The sequence below is a fragment of the Osmerus mordax genome, chromosome 14 (assembly GCF_038355195.1).
Source record: "Osmerus mordax isolate fOsmMor3 chromosome 14, fOsmMor3.pri, whole genome shotgun sequence".
NCBI classification, from domain to species: Eukaryota; Metazoa; Chordata; class Actinopteri; order Osmeriformes; family Osmeridae; genus Osmerus; species Osmerus mordax.
The window spans coordinates 6322509-6343489 of NC_090063.1; the positions used below are offsets into that span (position 1 = coordinate 6322509).

Genomic DNA, 20981 nt, shown 5'->3' on the forward strand with positions numbered 1-20981 from the left:
TTGAGGGGGGGGTCAATGTTAGGGGACAAGGGGTCAAGATGGTGTAGGGTCAGGGGGTCAGGAGTCAGGGTTTCGAGTGATGTAGGGGGGGTCAGAGTGGCAGGTTAATGTAGGGTCGGGGTCGTCAGGGGTCAGGGCCAGGCTGACAGTCTGCTGGTGCATGCGGTTCCAGGATGCGGTGGGATGCTGCTGAAGCTGGGTCTGTCGGTGGGCTGGCTGCTCCAGCAGAGCCTCATCAGGTTGTACAGCTCCAGGGGACACCGGTCTGGGCAGCCCAGGATGTGGCCGTCCCTCACGTAGTAGATCACCTCCTCGTGGGCCATGCCGTAAGTACGGCTGCATGCCGTGGGGAGAAGATCTCCCACAGGACCACGCCGAACGCCCCACACGTCAGACTCGCTGGTGTAGCGGTTGTAGAAGATGGACTCGGCGGCATCCAGCGGATGGGGGATGGCGTCGTTCTCGTTGGCCTTGTAGTAGTCTGCCGAGTATGATGTTCCTGGAGAGGCCAAAGTCGGCGATCTTCAACCCACCATCTCCTGGCCAACCAGACAGTTCCGGGTGGCGAGGTCGCGGTGGACGAACTTGCGCTCCGACAGGTAGGCCATCCCGCGGCGACCTGACGGGCCACGAACAGCTGGGTCGTCGCAGGCTAGAGGCCCGCCTCCAGCTCGGAGGAAAAAGCTGCGCCCCGATAGGCTGGCTTGGCTGAGGGTGTGTTGGTGGGCGGGGGGACCGTCGCCGGAGGAACTCATTCAGGTCGCCATGGGCCCATGTACTCAAACATAAGACACATGGGCTTCCCCACAGCACACACACCTGTAGGAGAGGACACAGGAGTCAGATAACACACACATTCACACACACACACACACACCTGTAGGGAAAGCGACACACATGGGTCAGATACACACACACATCCACAGCTGTCAGCTAAACGGACAACGTGATAACCCACCCACGTCATATTTAAGCAGAGTACAGTAGCGGCTGGGCTCTGATGTAAACATGGCATGTCACTAACATGACACACACAATCCTCCCACACTGGCTCTGTTTGTATGTCTGCGTGTGTATGTGTGTGTGTGTTTCAACTGGCACATGAGAGACCAGAGATTTCCATTCATTAGTTCCCTGTCCCAAAGAGCATAATAAGGGTCATCTCTCCAGTGAATGATCAGGTCTTTTACATCTCTCTCTCTCTCTCTCTCTCTCTCTCTCTCTCTCTCTCTCTCTCTCTCTCTCTCTCTCTCTCTCTCTCTCTCTCTCTCTCTCTCTCTCTCTCTCTCTCTCTCTCTCTCTCTCTCTCTCTCTGTCTCTCTGTCTCTCTCTCTCTGTCTCTCTCTCTCTCTCTCTCTGTCTTTCTCTCTCTCTCTCTCTCTCTCTCCTCTCTCTCTCTCTCTCTCTCTCTCTCTTCTCTCTCTCTCTCTCTCTCTCTCTCTCTCTCTCTCTCTCTCTCTCTCTCTCTCTCCTCTTCTATCTCTTCTTCTCTCACTGCGGGGCAGTAGTTTAAGCGATACCCTTGAGGGAAGGACTTCATAGTAATGGGATCAAGATGTTTTCAGTCCACAGCTATATATAGAGAAGGTCAGGCACATGCTGCATAAATATGCATTTTAAACTGATGAAACCCTTTCAACAGGGGTACTAATGGATGGCCTCTTCTAAAGAAAATCAATTTTGACCGACATTTCAACTGAGCAACTAGCGTATGAGGTCGGGGTTGTCAATGAACTCACCTAACAGTCGCACGATGTTGGGGTGGTCAAACTCGGCCATGAGGGCTGCCTCTCTCTGGAAATCGTTCTGCATGTCAGCCGACGCCTCTTCCTTCAACATCTTCACAGCGACCATGGTGAAGGGCTCCACTGACAGCAGACCTGGGGCCCTGAGGAAACACACACAGGGACATGGTCAAACTGGCACGATAGATCGATCGGATCCAACATGGATCCTAGTGGATCTCTGAGCCAAAATGGCAGCATTGCGTGTCACCCTGCTTCCTGAGGTTTCCTGTGACTGCTAAACATGCCGGAAGAGGACACAAATAGATCTGCCACACACATGCATGTACACACACACACACACACACACACACACAAAGACCAACAGGCATACAGATAGTACACATGCATGTACACACACACACACACAAAGACCAACAGGCATACAGATAGTACACATGCACACACACACACACACACACACAAAGACCAACAGGCATACAGATAGTACACACGCACACACACACACACACACACACACACACACACACACACACACAAACAAACACCAACAGGCATACAGATAGTACACATGTATGCACACACACAAACATACACACTACCTTCTCTTCCTCTCTCACACCCCTTCACATGGGAAGCTTCACATTGAGGCCATCTGATGGGGCAGATATTATCTCCCAGGGTCTATTTAGAGCTAGTGCGTGTCTGCACATAGGGACGTGTATGTATGTGTGTGTGTGTGTGTGTGTGTGTGTGTGTAAGAAAGAAAGGGGGGTGTTGACGGTGAAGTTTTGTGTGCGTGTGTGTGAGAGAGGGTAAAGCTGTGTGTGTGTGAGGGTGTGTGTGAGGGTTAAATATCCCACGACTCCCACTTCCCAGGAGTCTCTGTGTGCTGGAGGCATTCCGCTGCGTTGCCACAGGATTATCAGGAGAGGAGGAGCTGGAGCACAGCTCGCGCTCTTAGCACCTGTCTCTCTCTCTGCCTCTTCCTGTCCGCCTGGACCTTTCTTCCTCTTTCTAGCTGTCTGTCGTTTTTTGGCCATTTACCTGTCTGTCTGTCTCTCTGCCTGCCAGTCAGCCTTGCCTGCCTTTCTGTCTTCCAGTATGTCTGTCTGACTGCCTGTCTGTTTGCCAGTCTGTCTGTCTGTCTATCTTCCGGGCAGTAGGGAGGTTTAACGACGTTTGGCGACAGTTACGCTAGGGTAAGCTAGCTCTCAGAAGTCTGGCATGTGTTGCCAGTCATGAGACGGTCTGAGTGACGCAGCAGCAATATTCAGAGCCCCGGCCTAACCCTGTTTCCTTGCTGCTGTTAGTCCCGCTAGCGTCATCCACAGAAACCAGAGACACCCCCCAAACACCCTGCCACCCCCCCCCCCCCCATCACACACACACACACTCCTCCACCCAGCATCTCACCTGGAACACTCATCCATGACCCGCTCCCTGATGTCTCCATCCACCCCGTGCACTCCTACCTCCCCCCAACCCCCCTCTGAGCTATCTCGATTGCACCTATCCTCTTACGATGCCCCCCCCTCCCCCATGTTTCTCCCCCACCCCTCCCTCCCTCCCACCACCTCACCTGGCCTGGAAGACGCGGCCGAAGGCCCCCTCTCCGATGTCTCGGACGTACTGGATGTTGTTGCGGGGGTATTCCAGGGCCAGCAGCTTGGTGTTCAGGAGCAGGGGGAGGCGCTGGTACATGGGGTTGGGGTGGAGGCGGTCCAGCAGAAGCTCCGAGGGCAGGGCGGTCAGGGTGGGGGCCTCCATTGCCCTTGGAGACGAAGGGTTGGGTGGGAGGGGGGTGGGGTGAGGGGGTTCAGGGTTAATGTGACTGGTAACCGTAGACTCCGGAGCGCAACTGGTTGTCGCCACCCGGGGCTCACCTCTTCCTGTTTCTCCAAAGCTTCCTCCTGCGTCGACACATGAGGACGATGATGGTGAGGAAGGCCATGCCCGCCACGCCCGCCAGCAGGCAGATGATGACACTCATGGAGTAGGCGGGAGAGACGGGGAGAGGGGGGAGGGGTGGGGTCTGACGGGGGAACGAGGTCTCCGGCTTCACCACCGTGGCTGAGACTGGGAGGGGGGAGGAGAGAGAGAGGTGTGAAGAGGGAGAGAGACATAACAGAACCAACACAGAGAGATAGTTGTGTGTGTGTGTGTGGGTGGGTGTGTGTCTCACCCTCTCCACACCGGGGGATGCTGCAGTACTCCCAACGAACGTTTGGGTCGGAGGTGTAACACCAGGGTCTCTCACTGACCCCTCCAGGGTTCCTGCACCTGCTTCCCGCGTTCCGCAGCTCTGGAATCACCTCCGCGGACAGCCGGTGCTGGTGGGGATTCTAGAATCAGAACCCAGGAACCATAGAACCAGAACATTTCACTGGGGGCATTTTTACAGGAACCAGGATAAAGACATTTTCCAGATACAACCATCCACTCAAAATTCTTAATTCACATTAGGTAAATATACATCAATAATATAGAAAATATACATAAAAATGTATATGACGGTTCTAATCTGTATAAATATCTCTCTCTCATTATATATATATATATGTATATATATATATATATCTCATCGCACATAATTGTTTTCATTAACTTTTTCATTTGTGTTTTCATGTTGTGTATTAGTATTAAAATGAACAAGACTTGACACTAATGTGTGGAGTTGAGAAATTGTTTGACAACTGGAGTCAGAGATAAACCACAGTAAAGTGCTGGAGATTAAGACCCACCAAGGGACCTGCTGGGTTCCTGAAGGCATGCAGCCCCTGTGGTTCTAATGGGGCGGTCTGATAACTAATGGATCCAACATGGTCCTGAGTGGATTGGGGCTTGTTATTGTGGTGGTGTGTGTGTGTGGTGTGTGATGTGTGTGTGCCTGCGTGCGTGTGTGTGGTGTGTGTGTGTGTGTGGTGTGTGAGGGGATTGGGGGTCTCTGACAGCTGGTAGGGTTTCCTGTGAGAACTTCGGGAGTGTGTTCACTGTCAGTTTCAAGCATAAGTCTGTAAAGACTGTGCCCCCCCCACACACACACACACACACACACACACACACACACACACACACACACACACTCTCCCTTTACAGGGATCATTATGATTACCAGTGAGAGAGAGAGAAAGAGTGAGTGTGACATGTGTGAGAGGGTGAACGTGTTTTGTGTGTTTGTGTGTGTGAGGGATAGAAAGATAGAGATAGATAGAAAGAAAGAGAGTGTGTCTTGCGTGTGAAGACTAATTGCTTCCAGAACAGGATGTGACACTGTGAACCCCTCCCCTCTCAGCACTAGGCACACACACACACAATAATCCAGCGTTCCCTCCCCCACCCATTCTGCCTCACATACCCCCTGAGTTTTTGTATATGTGTACTAGATGTTTATTGCTCCAGATCTCCCCCAGAGAAGGGGAAAGAGTGTGAGGAAGATTACAAACACCAACAAATAGTGTCTGGTGTTGGCTCATTCCTCTGCGACTGTGTCAGCTAAGCACGGACTTGGGTTGTCATTGAAACGACACTGCATTACAGACATCACGCTGTGCGAGAGTTAGTGTGTGGGGCGCTAGTGTGTATCTCTGTGTGGTGATGTTAGAGAGTTAGTGTAGAGAGAGAGAGAGACAGAGAGCGAGAAAGAGAGAGAGAGAGATAGTTTCCTACCTGCTGGTTCCAAGGCTGACAGGGGACGCCAGAGCTGGTCACGTTCACCCCGCCCTGATAAAAGCGGCCTCTGTCATCATAGCACGTGGCTGAGGACACACACACATGCACAGAGACACACACATGCACACGCACACATACACAACTTTCATCACTCTCATTGCAAAACGTTGAAGTTTGAAATGCTTCAGCATAAATTTCAGCTGGCCAGTGTCTGGACACAGATATCTTCAGACTTACTTGTAACTTGATCTTTCTTTATGTCTGAAACACAGAGGTGAGAACATCAGACACAGTCCAACAGATGGGAAACAGACCCGACACACAGTCACTGCAGTTGATTGGCTACTGCACCCAGGAAGTCTAAAGGATTAGCTCCAGCATGGTGTGGTTGGATTTAGTATTTCCATAGTATTCATCTTTGTAATACATGTTTAGAGGTGTTTGTTGGGGTGAATGGGGCTCTGGAAATCTGGGTGGTGATCTAGAGGTGTGGTATGAGGGGGGGGGTCTGGGGGTCTGGTCATTGGGGGGGTTAGAGGTGTGGTATGAGGGGGGGGGGTCTGGGGGTCTGGTCATTGGGGGGGTTAATGGCTTGTTGAGAGGCAGGAGTGTCTTACCTAAGAAGGGCACGTGTGTGCAGGCAGCAGGGTCGGTGTGCAGGCTGGGCAGGGCCTGACAGTTGGGCAGGGGGGGGCGCAGGCCTGTGTGAGCCCCCCCCTCCAGCAGCAGCCACTCCTTCTGGCAGAACAGCTCCTTCACTGCCAGACAGTGCTCCCTGGGGGTCACACACATAACCCCCACACACACACATAACCCCCACACACACACATAACCCCCACACACACACATAACCCCCACACACACACATAACCCCCCCCCACACACACACACACACACACACAAATAACCCCCACAAACACACACATATAACCACCCCACAGACACACACATAACCCACACACACATAACCCACACACACATAACCCACACACACATAACCCACACACACACACACACATAACCCACACACACATAACCCACACACACATAACCCTCACACACATGACCCACACACACACGGAGGACAGATAAAGAGAATCGTTGGGAGGGAGAGTGGAAAGAAGAGAGGGATAAAGGGAGACTGTAAATCTTCCTGGAGAAGGTCTACATCAGATACACATCTGCATCAACTCACATGCGAGAGGGAGGGTTAAGGCCAAATCCCAATACTAATAGAGAGAGAGAGAGACTGGAGAGATGACCCTTAATATGTCTTACCCCTACCCCTTACCCCTAGCCCTTAGTTTTGCGCGTTCCCGTGAGAGGAAGTGGTGTCCCAATACTGTTTTTGATCGAGGGGTAGGGCTAAGACGAAGGGGTATACACCCCTTAAAACCAAGTGAGCTCGGGAGCTTACTTGAAACCAAGGGGTATGTGAATACTGCACTACCTGCAACAATGGCGGACAGATCATCCAGAGAGTCCCATATATGTAATATTTTTGGCTTAAATAATTGATAAATAGTTTTGTGCTCTACACAGTCCTATACATATGTATTTGCAACCATGTTCTTAATTGAAAAGTTTTAAAAAATTGCTAGTTGGCTACGCTAACGTTAAATTTGCTGATTTGCACAACAGTCCTGCATTTCTCAGATGAATTAGCCTTGAATGGACTCCATGCATGTCTACAGTTTTTCCAAGTCCATTAGCAGTGAATTTCAAACGAATTTCGTTTGATATCAGTGCATAACACTACTTGCTTTGGAAACATCGATATACATAACTGTAACCAAGTGGTGTCTCATTTCATAGGGCTATGTAGCCCTTACCCCTCAGTTTCGAGACACAAGAGCTACGGGTAAACTAAGGGCTAGGGGTAAACTAATGGCTAGGGGTAAACTAAGGGCTAGGGGTAAGACAGAGTATTGGGATTTGGCCTAAGGCTGGGCCATTACCTTTAGACAGGCTTGGAGGAGGGGTTAGGAGTGGAGCCATTAGATGCAAATGAGTATGGGGGCGGGGTTAGGGGTGGATAGAGTACCTGCAGATAGGTTTGGGGGCGGGGCCGAGGCCTGAGGGGTTGCAGTCCTGGAAGGAGAGGTGGCAGAGCAGGGAGTGAGCGGCGGGGCTACAGAGCGCGCTCAGTCCGTCCAGCTCCGCCCACGCACTTTGGACCAGGAACTCCTGGGCGTCTACAGGGTCGGCCAGTGACGTGTTGAAAAACACCAGAGCTTCGCTGCGCAGCACGCTACGACAGACCTCCCCACGGTACACACTGCAGTACCCTGTCACCCCCTTATACAACCTAGACACACACACAATGCCACATCAGAGAGAAAGACACGCACACACGCACATCAGAGGGAGAGAGTCACGGTACCAAAGTTAAGTAACACACACGCACAAACATCCACATCAGAAGAAAACACTCACTTTATGAATGTGAGACCACATACACACAAATACACACATCAGAGGAAAACACGATATTTGCCTTCCACTCACACACACACACATGCTCACACATCACCACAAGAACACAAACCAGCATCACCACAGGAATACACACACACACACAACCAACTGATAAACAAAGACATTATAGAGCCTAAATGTCTCCTCTTTGTCTCTGACTGTCGTGCCTGTGTGTGCGCGCGTGCGCGTGTATGCGCGCACGCGCCTGTGTGTGTTTGCGCAAGGCAGATCTCTATCCATGTGGTAACATTGTCCAGATGGTGAAGGAGTCTGTTGGTTCAGCAGAGTTCAGCCCCATGCCAGATACACAGGCTGTTAGAATGGTGGCTGGTTCATTCACTCAGAGACAGGGTTTATTTTGCTAGCTGCCCCTACAGGAAGCCCACTCATCTGCTTCATTAGCTAGCTGCCCCTACAGGAAGCCCACTCATCTGCTTCATTAGCTAGCTGCCCCTACAGGAAGCCCACTCATCTGCTTCATTAGCTAGCTGCCCCTACAGGAAGCCCACTCAGCTTCCTGGAGTCGTCTTCTTCTCTGTGTTAAGAGAGGTAAACCTACTCTGTGTGCTCTCTAAGGCTAAGCAGGTTCTAGGAGCTGTTCCTTGACCCGCTCTCTCTCTCTCGTTTTATTGGAGAGTTCACATGCAGCAGCTGCAGCCGAGAGTCGGAACGTCTGAAGCGTTGAAATGTCCGTTTTAAGACTTTCCACATTCCCCCCCAAAACATTCAAGAAGTTCAATCTGAAACCATTTAGACTGTTATGAACCCTTCGCTTTTACACGAAACATCTGAACAAAACACAGCAGACCATAGCACAACGTTACCCAACACAGCGGACCATAGCACAACGTTACCCAACACAGCGGACCATAGCACAACGTTACCCAACACAGCAGACCAGACCGCGACGCAACGCACAACACCAAGCTGCATCAGACTTACCTCCACTCTACGGGGAAGTGACAGGAGCCACACACCAGGAGCAGGACGGTGGAGAGGAGAAGAGAGAGAGGAGTTAGACCAGGACCACACGGAACAGACACCATGCTGCCCTGCTGACCACAGCTACTGTGAGGCAGCCGACGAGGCCTACGGCCGGCCTCCGTGTGTGTGTGTGTGTGTGTGTGTGTGTGTGGGGATAACAATGCTGACCAAATGGGGAGTGATAGAAACAACAAATCAGGCCCACTGGACAGCTGAAGACGCGGATTGCTCAAACACACACACACAGCAGCTCGCAAAACATTACTGTCGCACACCACACAGAGACAATCAATGAAAAATCTCCTTCTGAACCGTTCAGTAGGTGCCCCTAGTTAGGTGGGTTTGGGTGTAGCTGTGGGTGTAGGTGGTCTGCCTGTCTCTCCAGTGGATGGGCCTGTTTAGGGTGTTGGGTTGGGCTGGAGCTGGTCCTACCTGCCACGGTGACCCGGGCAGTGGCCTTGACGGTGTTGGCCCCGGCACTGTGTCTGTTGGAGGCCAGACAGGTGTACAGGGCCGGCTTGGTGACAGTGACCCGGAGCACTGACTGAACCACCTCTCCTGTCAGGGTCTCCTCCACGGAGCCCTCGGAAATCTGAGAGCAGGAGGAGGAGGGGGGAGCGGGGGAGAGAGAGCAACACAGGTGGACAGGGAGAGACAGGGAGAGGATCCAGACTTTAGACCAGTTTTTCAAATGTGTTTTCGTGTTTGCCGGCATGTGTGTGGATGAGAAAAGAGAGAGAGAGAGAGAGAGAGAGAGAGAGAGAGAGAGAGAGTGGATACAGACATTACACCACTTTTTTATGTGTTTTTGTGTTTGCCTGCATATGTGTGTGAGGAAGAGAGAGAGAGAGAGAGAGAGAGAGAGAGAGAGAGAGAGAGAGAGAGAGAGAGAGAGAGAGAGAGAGAGAGAGAGAGAAGGGTACAGAACTGTGTGTTCCTTGCTTCACTCCTGGTCCTGATATATGTGGGGTCTATATTTGACAGTGAGGCTCACTGGGTCTCTTTTAGCAAGCCCTTCATCCGGCTGGAGGAAATTAATGACTTGAGGGAGCTGCCAAAAGACCTTGTCCCACGCAGTCATTTTTAATCATTAGACCAACATCCCCCCCCACAGACATACACACACCAAATAGATGCACAATCACACACACACATATGTATTTCGAGCATAACAAAATCTGTTATTACACAGCCCTGGGGACAGAGTCCTTGTCATTAGGGAGACCATCTCAACAGCACAAACAGAAGACTGGCTCCCAGTATTGTGTCAGAGACCTGTCATGTCATGTCTCTGTTGTAGACGCGGGGTGTGAAAGCTGACTCACCGTGTTGCTGTTTTCAAGCCAAGTGATGGTAGGGATGGGGTTTCCAGTCGCGTCGCATTCCAGAGACACCTCACTGCCAAACGGCACGCGCTGCTCCTTTGGCACACGCAAGATTCTGGCCGGGGCTAAACACACACACACACACACAGCTACAGTAAACAAATTCTTATAGAAATGAAGGTTTTTTAGTAGGCTTTCCGTTTTTGATCATGAGCTGTGGGGCCCTGTATTCCAGACAACAAACCACCACAGGGTGTGGTGTATCCTATGGTCACAGGCACCACAATTGAGCTATTGTGCTATTAATTACCACCACCCATGCTATGGTGCTGCTGTTATTGCAGCATGCTGCGTGGGGTGTAATGCAGGGAACACCTACCCTGGACTGCGATGGTGACCGGCTTGGAGAAGGCGATCCCGAAGCTGTTCTTGGCCACGCAGCGGTACTGACCCGCGTCCTGCCTCTGGATGGTGTGGATCTTCAGAGCTCCGTAATCCAGGATGGTGATGCGATCACTGACCTGCAGGGGGAGAACCGCACAGGGGCTTCTTACTTAGATGGGACAACCGCCTCTATAGATGTCACCACTGAGAACATCGTCATGACGACGGTCTGTCATGAGACCACCTTCACTGCTGCACCAGCTGAGTGAACCAGCACGTGTGAGCCCACCTTGATGAGACCGTCGTCTTTGATCCAGGAGATGTCGGGTTTGGGGTTGCCGAGGGTGACGCAAGGCAGCACAGCCTTGGAGTCCAACATGAGGGTGACGTTGTTGGGGTGGCGCTTGATCTGGGGTTCTGACAGTGACACATACACACACACACACACACAGACAGAACACTGTTAGTGGACACAGACAGTGTGGGGGGGAACAATTTGTCCAGTAAAGGGCACCTCATCAGCTGTCTCTGGCGCGATCAGAACACAGAGAGATATTGCTGAGCTGTTTAGCTGGGTTGGCATAACTGGCGCAGCCTGGCGTGGCCTTTACCCTCCGCCATCTAGCCTGGAGCCTGGAGCCTGACATGAGTGTCTCTGGGAGGCGTGGGGGGGTGGGGGAGGGAGGGAGGCGGGGCGAGGGGCAGGGACAGGGCGACGGAGTGACACAGACAGACAGACAGACGTACTCATCTTGAGCTGGAGGGCTCCGCAGCTCATGGCTGGCTCTCCCACACCGTTGGTGGCGAGGCAGCAGTACTCCCCGCTGTCAGAGTCTCGGACGTGGGGGATGACCAGGATCTGACCCTGCTCCCTGGTCACGTAGCGACTGTCATAGTAACTATGAAGGAGGGGACAAGGGAGACCAAGGGAGGCAGAGAGAGAGAGAGAGATTCTTCAGCCTTTACTCATCCAACATTATCTGTTGGGTGAAAGGCATTGTGGGCAGTCTCTTACGGGATTGGGTGGTTGTTGCGTGTCCAGGTGATATCAGCAGCAGGGCGGGACTGGACCTCGCAGATGAAAGTGGCATTGTGATCCAGGAGGACGTCTACAGTCTCTAGTAGAGTGATGATGCGGGGTGCTGGACACACACACGCACACACACACACACACACACACACACACACACACACACACACACAAGTAAATACAGTAAGAAACATCTAGAACGCTAGTTGTGGAAGACTTTGCCCCTCCACAGTGGCTCATCCTCAGCATACACAAACAGCTGTTTATAACTTGTTTGAAGTAAACAGCGTCAGTAAACAGCGTCCGTAAACAACGTTGGGAGTACCGAGCCGCTGTACTGAGTCATGTTCTGTGACTGGTGCCATTTGTCCGTTTCTGTGTGTGTTTATGTGTGTGTGTGTGTGTGCGCTGTGTCGTCCCCTCGGTAAAGCCATGCCATGCATCACACAGAAAACAGCTGGATACTCTCAGGATCTCTGAATTCCTCACGTTCACATTTGGTCCTTGTCAGCAGGTCACATTTGTCTGGTGTGTGTGTTGTGAAACATTGTTTTCACAACTAAATAGCAGAAATACCGAACTCTGTCAAGTTATGAAGGAGAGTCGTGTCAGAGAGAAAGAGGGAGACAGACAAAGATACAGAGAGAGAGAGAGAGAGAGAGAGAGAGAGAGAGACCTCAGGAATGCTCCTGTCTCTTGGACAGCTGATTGGTACTGTCATTGATGTGAGTCTAGAATAGACTCCTGTTATATTTACAGTCATAAAGCCAATGTACACCTCCAACTCAGGGTCTGTAATGTACCAAGACCACACACACACACACATACACACACACACACACACACACACACAGAGAGGAGGACATAGGCTGGTTTTCTGTTAGAACACAGGCAGAGTTATTTAAGGCAGTTCATCATAGCATGTTATGAAGTTGTGGATTGTTATTCAGAGAGACACATACCATGGCTGTGTCCTAACAACTCATCACCTACACTCACAGACAACTCGCTGGCCGGGATACCACGAATATGAGCCATGATATATGCGTCTGTCTGTTTGTGCGTGTGCGCGCGTGTGTGTACGTTTTTGCAAGTGTGTGCATACAGGAAGAGTGGCTAGTTGCCAGGGGAACTAAGGGCTTAAGCTGAATATAGGGTATCAGTAGACTAAGACCCTGAGCATGGAGAGAGACTCCAGCCATGTTACACCAACCCAACAGTAGCAGGACAACCCTCTGCTGCTGTACCTCCAGAGCAGGACAGCACTACTGTCCCTGTAGCTCCAGAGCAGAACAACACTACTGTCTCTGTAGCTCCAGAGCAGAACAACACTACTGTCTCTGTAGCTCCAGAGCAGGACAGCACTACTGTCTCTGTAGCTCCAGAGCAGAACAACACTACTGTCTCTGTAGCTCCAGAGCAGGACAGCACTACTGTCTCTGTAGCTCCAGAGCAGGACAGCACTACTGTCTCTGTAGCTCCAGAGCAGGACAGCACTACTGTCCCTGTAGCTCCAGAGCAGGACAGCACTACTGTCCCTGTAGCTCCAGAGCAGGACAGCACTACTGTCTCTGTAGCTCCAGAGCAGGACAGCACTACTGTCTCTGTAGCTCCAGAGCAGGACAGCACTACTGTCTCTGTAGCTCCAGAGCAGGACAGCACTACTGTCCCTGTAGCTCCAGAGCAGAACAACACTACTGTCCCTGTAGCTCCAGAGCAGGACAACACTACTGTCTCTGTAGCTCTGAGAGCGGAACAACACTGTCACCAGTGCTGCACACTATTTTGTATCTCTCCTGCCCTCCAGTGTTTCAGATACTACTAACAGAGCAACTAGATTTAGTCTATAGGACCCTTCACGATAGAACATTAAAATCACATCCTGAGGTATTTAACAGTTGAACTACCCTTAGAACCCATACATTTAACCTATCCTTAGAACACTCACGTCTCTGCAGTCCATGGCAGGCTGTGAGAACAACACACATTACTAGGACCCGGACCAGGACCTGGACCTGTTCTAGTAGTTTCATGTTGCTTCTGGAAGGGTTCTGGTCCTGTTCTGTTCAGTCTCCCATCTGGGGCCAGGGTTTGTCCGTAATTCTGTTGGTAGGTTTTATGTTGTAGTCCGACTGGAAGTTTACTAGGCTGTTTTTGCAGACATAATACAGCGTGTTACAGCACCCGCCATGCTAGCTAGCTAACTGGAAGCTCGGGTATCTCTCTCTCTCTCTCTCTTCCTCTCTCTCTGCTATCTGTCTCTCTGACTGGGCTGACGGACAGTAGCAGCTGTTTCAAAGCTACTTAAGAGTCTCTCATGATACACCAGCACACACACACAATCAGTCAACACGACACACCAGTTCTACTATAAAAGTGTTTGATGGTGATAATGCCCCCATGCACAAAGTGATTCAGAATACATTTTAGTGTGGGAAAACATAACCTGACCTGCACAGATCCCTGACCTCAACAGCATCAAACATACTTGGAATCAATTCTAACGCCATCAGTCAGCCAGGTCCAATCACCCAACATCAGCGCCCAACCTCCTAGTGCTCTTGTCCCATTCAAAATCTTGTTTTCCCTAGACCCTAACCCTGAACCTAACCCCAAACCCAATCCTAACCATAACAATAGCCGAAAAACCCAACCTGAACCCAAATCCTAAACCTAGCCTCCGCTCCTAACCCTGACCAGACAAATATATCTAACTCCTAACCCCAACCCTTAATGCAATTCTAAACCTAACACACATTTGTGTTGCTCTGATTGGTATCAATCCAATTCTATACAATGGCGTCCAGTCATTTGGTCTGTGCCCTTTGGAAATCAAAAATGTACTCTGAGGTTCCAGACTGCTCTGGTTATGTTCCTAAAACCTTCTAGAAACATACACTGAACAGGAATATGACCCCACCAGCTACATTTTTCCTTGTGACATATTTGTGAAGGAATTTCTGATCCCCAAAAGAATTGTCAAACAAATAAGCACACAAACACACACCCGCACAGACACACACGCACACTAACGCACCCTCAGGCAGCCTTTGTGTAGACCAGTCCACCTGTTGCTTGGCTCCAGGCATCCTGTGGTTTATTTTAAGCGGGAATGACATTTCCCAGACTGTTGTTTGCTGCCATACACACAGCCATGCGCTGGCCTTCAGACTATTGTGTTCCCAGGGTGTGTGTATGCCTGTGTGTGTGCGGTTCATTCTTTCCATCAGAAGCTTTGTGTACCATTCTTCCTTAACACATTAATGGAGAGACATCAGCCATCCGTAAGGAACCTACTGTACATGAACTCATACTGAGTATACCTACATATCCAATGAGATCACAGCCCTGCAGTAGACTGACCAATGAGATGAGTATTCTAGTCTTACAGTACTTCATCCCCAGTTGTTCCCTGAGCTGGCTGTGCAGATGAGTCAGCCATGCCAGTGATGCTGCACCGCCCCCTGCTGTCTGAGGAAGGATGCTGCACCATGGACATTACAGGCTGCTGTTGGTCCACTTCCTGCTCCGGTCTACTGTATAGTCTCTCAGAACCGTAACCAAAACCCCATGACCGTAACCCCAGCTTCATGGGTTCAGAAGGGAGACTGCATGTGTGTGTGTACGTGTGACTGTGTGTGTGTATTTGCGTGTGTGGGTGTGTTCGTTGTGGTACAGTGGAACAGCTGTCTGTGAGTGTGTCAATAAACACCAAGACACAGTTTAAACATGCCCGGCAGCATTGCTTTGCAAGACACGCCAACCACCTTAACATACACCCATGTATATATGCTTTGCTAAAGGCTTTATGTTTGTATTTTCATGGGTTGCTAGGTGTGGAAAGGGTTGATTATCTGACTTGGAGGTGTGTCATACACACGCACAGACACACACATGCATGAATGCATGCACGCACACGTCCACAATGCAGTGTGAGCAGGTGAGTAATATCATGTTACAGTCACCTCCCTGGTTTCCAAAACTGCCGGCATGTTTCACCAATCATTAACTCCTGGAGTCAGCTCTCCTCTGCTCTGGTCTGACTTACTCTGCTCTCGTGTGCAATGGTCTGGTAAGCCATGTTTTGCTTGTATCCTCTCTGCTGGGTTGGACACTATTCTAGTATGCTATAATTGTCTCTAGTCTGCTCTGCTCTTTTCTGCGCCAGTCCACTCTGGTCTGGTCCACTCGGTTCTCTTTTGCTCTGGTCTTCTCCGCTCTGCTTTCTACTGCTCTGGTCTGTCATCTGCGTATGTGACATGGACTCTGGACCTGTCTTCACACACGGGGGAAAAACTAGATGAGCACACACTTGCACACACTAACACAAACTAACACACACCAGCACACTAACACACACTAATTCACTAACATCCAACATAACACACAGACACACACACGTACACACACACACACCAACACACACAAAAAGGATCCTGGTACTCAACTGCAAAGGATCCCTGGAGCCAGGAGGACTTCCAGAAACAACAGCAACAAGAACAGGTCAGTCACTCGAATGGACTCAGTGTGTTAACAGAGACTTTTTCCAAAGCACAGAAGAGTACTGGAACATTCCTACTGACACACAAACCCACACACACGCTCATGCACATTCACATTCACACATAGAGCCAGTGACAGTTGAAATGTGTTGGTAGCCCAGGGAACCATTAAGGAACCATGTGTTGTGGTCAGGGAGCGTGTCCTCATCTCTGCTGGCGTCCTGTGGTGTCACTGGAAATGGGGTTCTCTCAGAGTACATCTGGCCAGGAGAACTGTCTCTACTGTTAGTTCAATCATGTTGACTGTGGGTTTTCAGTATACACACATTTTTCTCTACTATAGTGTTGACTCTGCACTCTGTCTGTTTCTCTTTCACTCTCTCTATCTTTCTCTCTCTCTCACACACACACACACACCGACAGACACATCTACATTTACAGCATGGATAGGCACAAATTTCCTTTAGGCTTTGAATTTGAGTCTCTAAGCCCACACAGGTTGAGGCAGGACATGACACTAAAGACTAAAGACTGACTCCTTTAACCTGGGTGAGCAGATTAGAGCACACCTTAAAAAACCTCAATACACACTAGCATGCTACACAGCACACTAAGTCCCAGTTTGAGGTACTTTTATATACGGTACATGTCCTCTGGATGGGAGAGGAGAAGAGGGTTTGAACATGAAGTACATGTGTTAACTTGGGAGAACTAACCTGCTGTATTGTCCTTGGCTTATGGACTTTCCCCTTGACACAGACACACACACAGACACACACACATCAAGTGTGACAGCTAGAGGGTTGGGAGAATACTTGAGATTCCCCAATAGGAGGAGAACAGGCTGGGACAGAACATGAGAGAGAGAGAGAGAGAGAGAGAGAGAGAGAGAGAGAGAGAGAGAGAGAGAGAGAGAGAGAGAGAGAGAGAGGAGAGAGAAAGAGACAAAGAGACAAAGAGAGAAAGAGAAAGAGAAAGAGAAAGAGAGAAAGAGTGAGAGGAGAGAGAGAAAGAGACAGAGAAAAAGAGAGAATGAAGAGGTAGAAACAAGCACATAACTCAGGTCAGTCACTGTTGCCAAAGGCAACCTTCTTGTTATGTTCGTAAACTGGCTGGTGGAATTTGTCTACATTGGTAAATCAAGTCATAATACACATAATACACCCTTCGAGAATGTGTTTTGTATTAATAGTAGCCTGTTCATCTAAAATTAAATAAAAATATCTAAAAATACTCTTAGTGAAATAAATGTTCCCTCTCCCCATTGTTTTTATCGAGTGACAGAACAAGGCCCTGACTTAAAAACGAAAATAAATATGTAACAGCTTATTTTCTGATGTTTTCTGACCTTTTACTTTTTTTCTTATTTTTTTTGTAAATTGTCGCCCATTTTTTATCATTGGTATGTCATGCTCATTGTTTCAAAGAAAATATACTGTGTATGTAAAAAAAAAGTATGTATATCTATATACATATAAACAACCTTTTCTCCAAAAGATTGACCATAGCACGAGCAGAAAGTTTATTGGAGCACGACACAATGAGGCTGGAAACACCTCAGCAGAGAAACCCAACAGAGAGGGTCTCATCAGAGCATGTTTGTCATTCCATGTTCTACAGGTGCCAGGTTCTTTTCTAATGGAGTTCTGATAGTGTGTGTGGTGTCTGCAGGTGTGTTTGGTGTCTGCAGGTGTGTGTGGTGTCTGCAGGTGTGTGTGGTGTCTTCAGGTGTGCATGAGACTGAAGGCCGAGGATGAAGCCTGGAGACCAGCACCTGGCGGTAGCGGTTGGAGATGGCAGGAAGATCTCGAGAGCAGAGTTCCTGTCCTTACTGGACACGTACAACTGCTTCCTGAAGGACAAGACTCAGCTGCACCTCCACTACCACCTGGTAGGAGGGGGGAGGGGGAGGGGGGGCTGACCACCAAAACGAAGGGCCTGAACTCTGACCACCAAAACACTGTTTGAACCATGCGCTTCTGTTCCTTGATCTGCTGCTGTCCTTCCTACAAAACACGCACTATTTGTTTGACGTTTTTTGGACGAAGACATCTGCTAATTGAATGAAATGTAAACATGGAGAAGGGAACAGGGGGAGGAGAGGGAGGGGGGGGGGGGGGTGAGAAGGGAAGGGAGGAAGAGGCAGCGAGGTTCACTGTCTCGTCTGTGTGTGACAGGTTCGAAGAGAGGAGGGGGCGACGAACGGACGAGCAGGCCAGGAGAGGAGCAGAGAGGAGGAGGTTGTGATGGAGGGCATCCTGCCCATCTCCTGGGGCGTACGGAGTCCCATTAGGCTCAAAATGCAGGATGAGAAACAAACCTTCCCTTTAACCAGTCCGGCCACACCTGGCCCTGTCAGTCCAATCAGCCCACTGGAAGCCAAAAGGTCACGCTCAATAAGTCCAATATCCTGCAAATTGTCAAATCCAGTCATGGCTGAACTCAACAACTTACTTCCTGGTGCTTTGCTGTGTGTGTGTATACAGGGGAATGACCAGGTGGGGAGAGTTTGATAACCTTCATCACATTGATGAGATAGAGGAGACCAATCAGGAGGCAGATGTGGAGAGCAAAACCCACTGTACTGGTTAGAACACACGGAATACCCCTTTTTAGTCCTGTTTGTCTGTCTGCCTATCTGCCTGTTTGGCTGTGTGTCCATCTGTCTGTCTGTCTGTCTATCTGTCTGTTTGCCTGCCTGCCTGTTTGGCTGTGTGCCACTAACCCTCTCCATGGTCCCCTCCAGGCCCCCGGCTGTATGAGAGCACCACCCTCATGAGTCCCTCCAGACTGCGGGCAGCGGCCCTGGAAGAGGAGCAGACCAACCTCATACGCTGTATGAGTGATGCCTCATTGGTCAAGAGGAGGAGGGGGAGGAGCCGAACGTCTGAGGAGAAGGAGAGGAACAGACAGCATCGCTTCTCTATCAACGGACACTTCTACAATTATAAGGTGAGGGGGGGGGGATGGGGGTAGGGAGAGGAGGATGACAAGGAGAGAGAGAAATGGAAGGAGGAATAGGAAGACCTGGAGGAGATTAGGAATATGTATCTATCGAGTCACACTAACTATCTATGTATTCCTCGCCATCGCTCTCCATCCCTCTCTCCCTAGACCTCCATATTCACTCCATCCTATGGGACGTCCACTAATGTACAGATCAACAGCACTATGACAACACAGCAGGTCATAGGTCAGCTGTTGCACAAGTTCAAGGTGAGAAATAGACACACACAGACATACGCAAACACATTCCTGCATACGCCTCTGACCTATGCATGTGTCTGTGTGTGGTGTAGATAGAGAACGACCCTCAGGAGTTTGCCCTCTACTGTGTCCATCAGAGTGGAGGTATGTCTATTCTTAATTCTCACTCTCTTTCTCTCTCTATATTTCCCCCTTTCGTTAAGTCGTGTGAAGAGATGTGTTTGTGTGTGCTGTGTGCACGTTATGTGTGTGTGGTTGTCTTACCGTGTGTGTCACGTGTGTGTCACGTGTGTGTGTCCTCCAGAGAAGAGGCGCCTGGGGGAGGGAGAGCGCCCCCTGTGGGAGCGCGTGCTGCAGGGCCCCTCCGATGACTTCATGAGGATGTTTCTGATGGACAGAGACGAGGAGGAAGTCAGCAATGACGTACGTCTCGAGCCCCGCCCACCCGTGCTCTGATAGGTCCAATGATTATGTTGTCAGAGACTGACCAAACAAGTTTGAAGTTGCAATGAAAGATGTGTTCATTCGAACCATGGACCCTTCAGTCACATGATGAACGTTGATGGAGGGTGACTCTGTCCTAACACCGGTTGGGTTGTGTCCAGGTGGCCCAGTACCTGAACCTGGAGCTGCCTCTGCTGGAGGGAGTACTGCAGAAGCTGGAAGAGGAGGAGAACCGAGAGGTCCAGAGGGTCATCAACAAGTCAGTCACCATGGTTCTACTGCATGGACACACACACACGTACACAGACAGACACACACACTTGACAAAACACATACACACACACTGCATGGACACACACACGTACACAGACACCCACACACACTTGACAAACACACACATACACACACACACTGCATGGACACACACACACAGTAAAGCTAATTTACCAGCCTATGTGTGTGACATGTGCCTCATCTGTCTGCCATTGTGTGTGTGTGTGTGTGTCCTAGGTATCACCAGCAGCAGAGACTCCTGTCTCAGTGTCTGAATACAAAAATCCCACCCAACATAGAGACCAGCGTGTGATTGACCGACCTGACCAGTCTACAGACAGGTGACAACAGACTACCTGACCAGATAAGACAGGTGACAACAGACACACAAGAATGGACTACAGACGCAGCCAGGCAAGCCACAAATACAAGGACATACTTGGAACAACAGACGCCTGCATTTCTTCAGGATAGTGATGTAATTATCTTCGGAAACAGACATTTGAGATGCAGGAAATCCTATAGATGTAAATGATCACTCTGTAAATATAACTGTTATTTTGATGCATTAAATACTTGTTGTTCTAATCCCTCTGTAAATATAAACGTGATTCATTAAACATTTTGTTTTTTTACTGAAGATTGTGGTGTCATAGGCAGTGAGTATGTTGTTGCCTGTGTGTGTGTGTGTACTGTGTTTGTGTGTGACTGTTCCAGTCTGTGTTTAGCCGAGAGGGCTGTTTCTCTCATTCAGAAGCATGTATTTGGGGCCGTTGCTAAGTGCTGGGTACTGATGGAAATTTGTCATAATGCCTGAAAAAAAGAGTGAAAATAAATGTTTGGTTTACAAGGCAGGGTGCTCCAACATGTCTGTTTGACTAATTGCAGGGAGCTTTGGATAGAGAAACAACCTAGACACACCACCCACACAGCATTC

General features: G+C 49.8%; 2 protein-coding genes across 5 annotated transcripts; one reads left to right on the plus strand and one right to left on the minus strand.

The window, feature by feature from the left end:
- Positions 1-12: 12 nt before the first annotated feature.
- Positions 13-13834, minus strand: musk (muscle, skeletal, receptor tyrosine kinase). Its single transcript, XM_067249862.1, is given in 24 exon segments — positions 13-329; positions 331-348; positions 350-382; positions 384-491; positions 493-528; positions 531-720; positions 722-771; positions 773-819; positions 1740-1888; positions 3328-3519; positions 3632-3824; positions 3931-4090; positions 5415-5503; positions 5655-5678; positions 6035-6192; positions 7462-7725; positions 8838-8844; positions 9312-9471; positions 10205-10329; positions 10584-10725; positions 10878-11005; positions 11336-11487; positions 11604-11730; positions 13567-13834. Coding segments are annotated over 24 exon segments (2835 nt in total). The 5' UTR covers positions 13652-13834; the 3' UTR covers positions 13-131.
- Positions 13835-15617: 1783 nt separating this feature from the next.
- rassf6 (Ras association domain family member 6) lies at positions 15618-20896 on the plus strand. Of its 4 annotated transcripts, none has more exons than XM_067249860.1 (10): positions 15624-16121; positions 17741-18011; positions 18298-18506; positions 18607-18707; positions 18867-19072; positions 19235-19336; positions 19420-19471; positions 19632-19750; positions 19933-20030; positions 20282-20896. In XM_067249860.1, the coding sequence occupies exons 2-10, from the start codon at positions 17874-17876 to the stop codon at positions 20355-20357; spliced, it is 1101 nt and encodes a 366-aa protein (XP_067105961.1). In that variant the 5' UTR covers positions 15624-16121; positions 17741-17873; the 3' UTR covers positions 20358-20896. The 4 variants fall into 4 exon arrangements, 3 of the variants coding, with proteins under 3 accessions (XP_067105961.1, XP_067105962.1, XP_067105960.1); XM_067249861.1 differs by having other exon boundaries at positions 17774-18011; XM_067249859.1 differs by having other exon boundaries at positions 15625-16121; positions 17792-18011.
- The last annotated feature ends 85 nt before the right edge of the window (positions 20897-20981 follow it).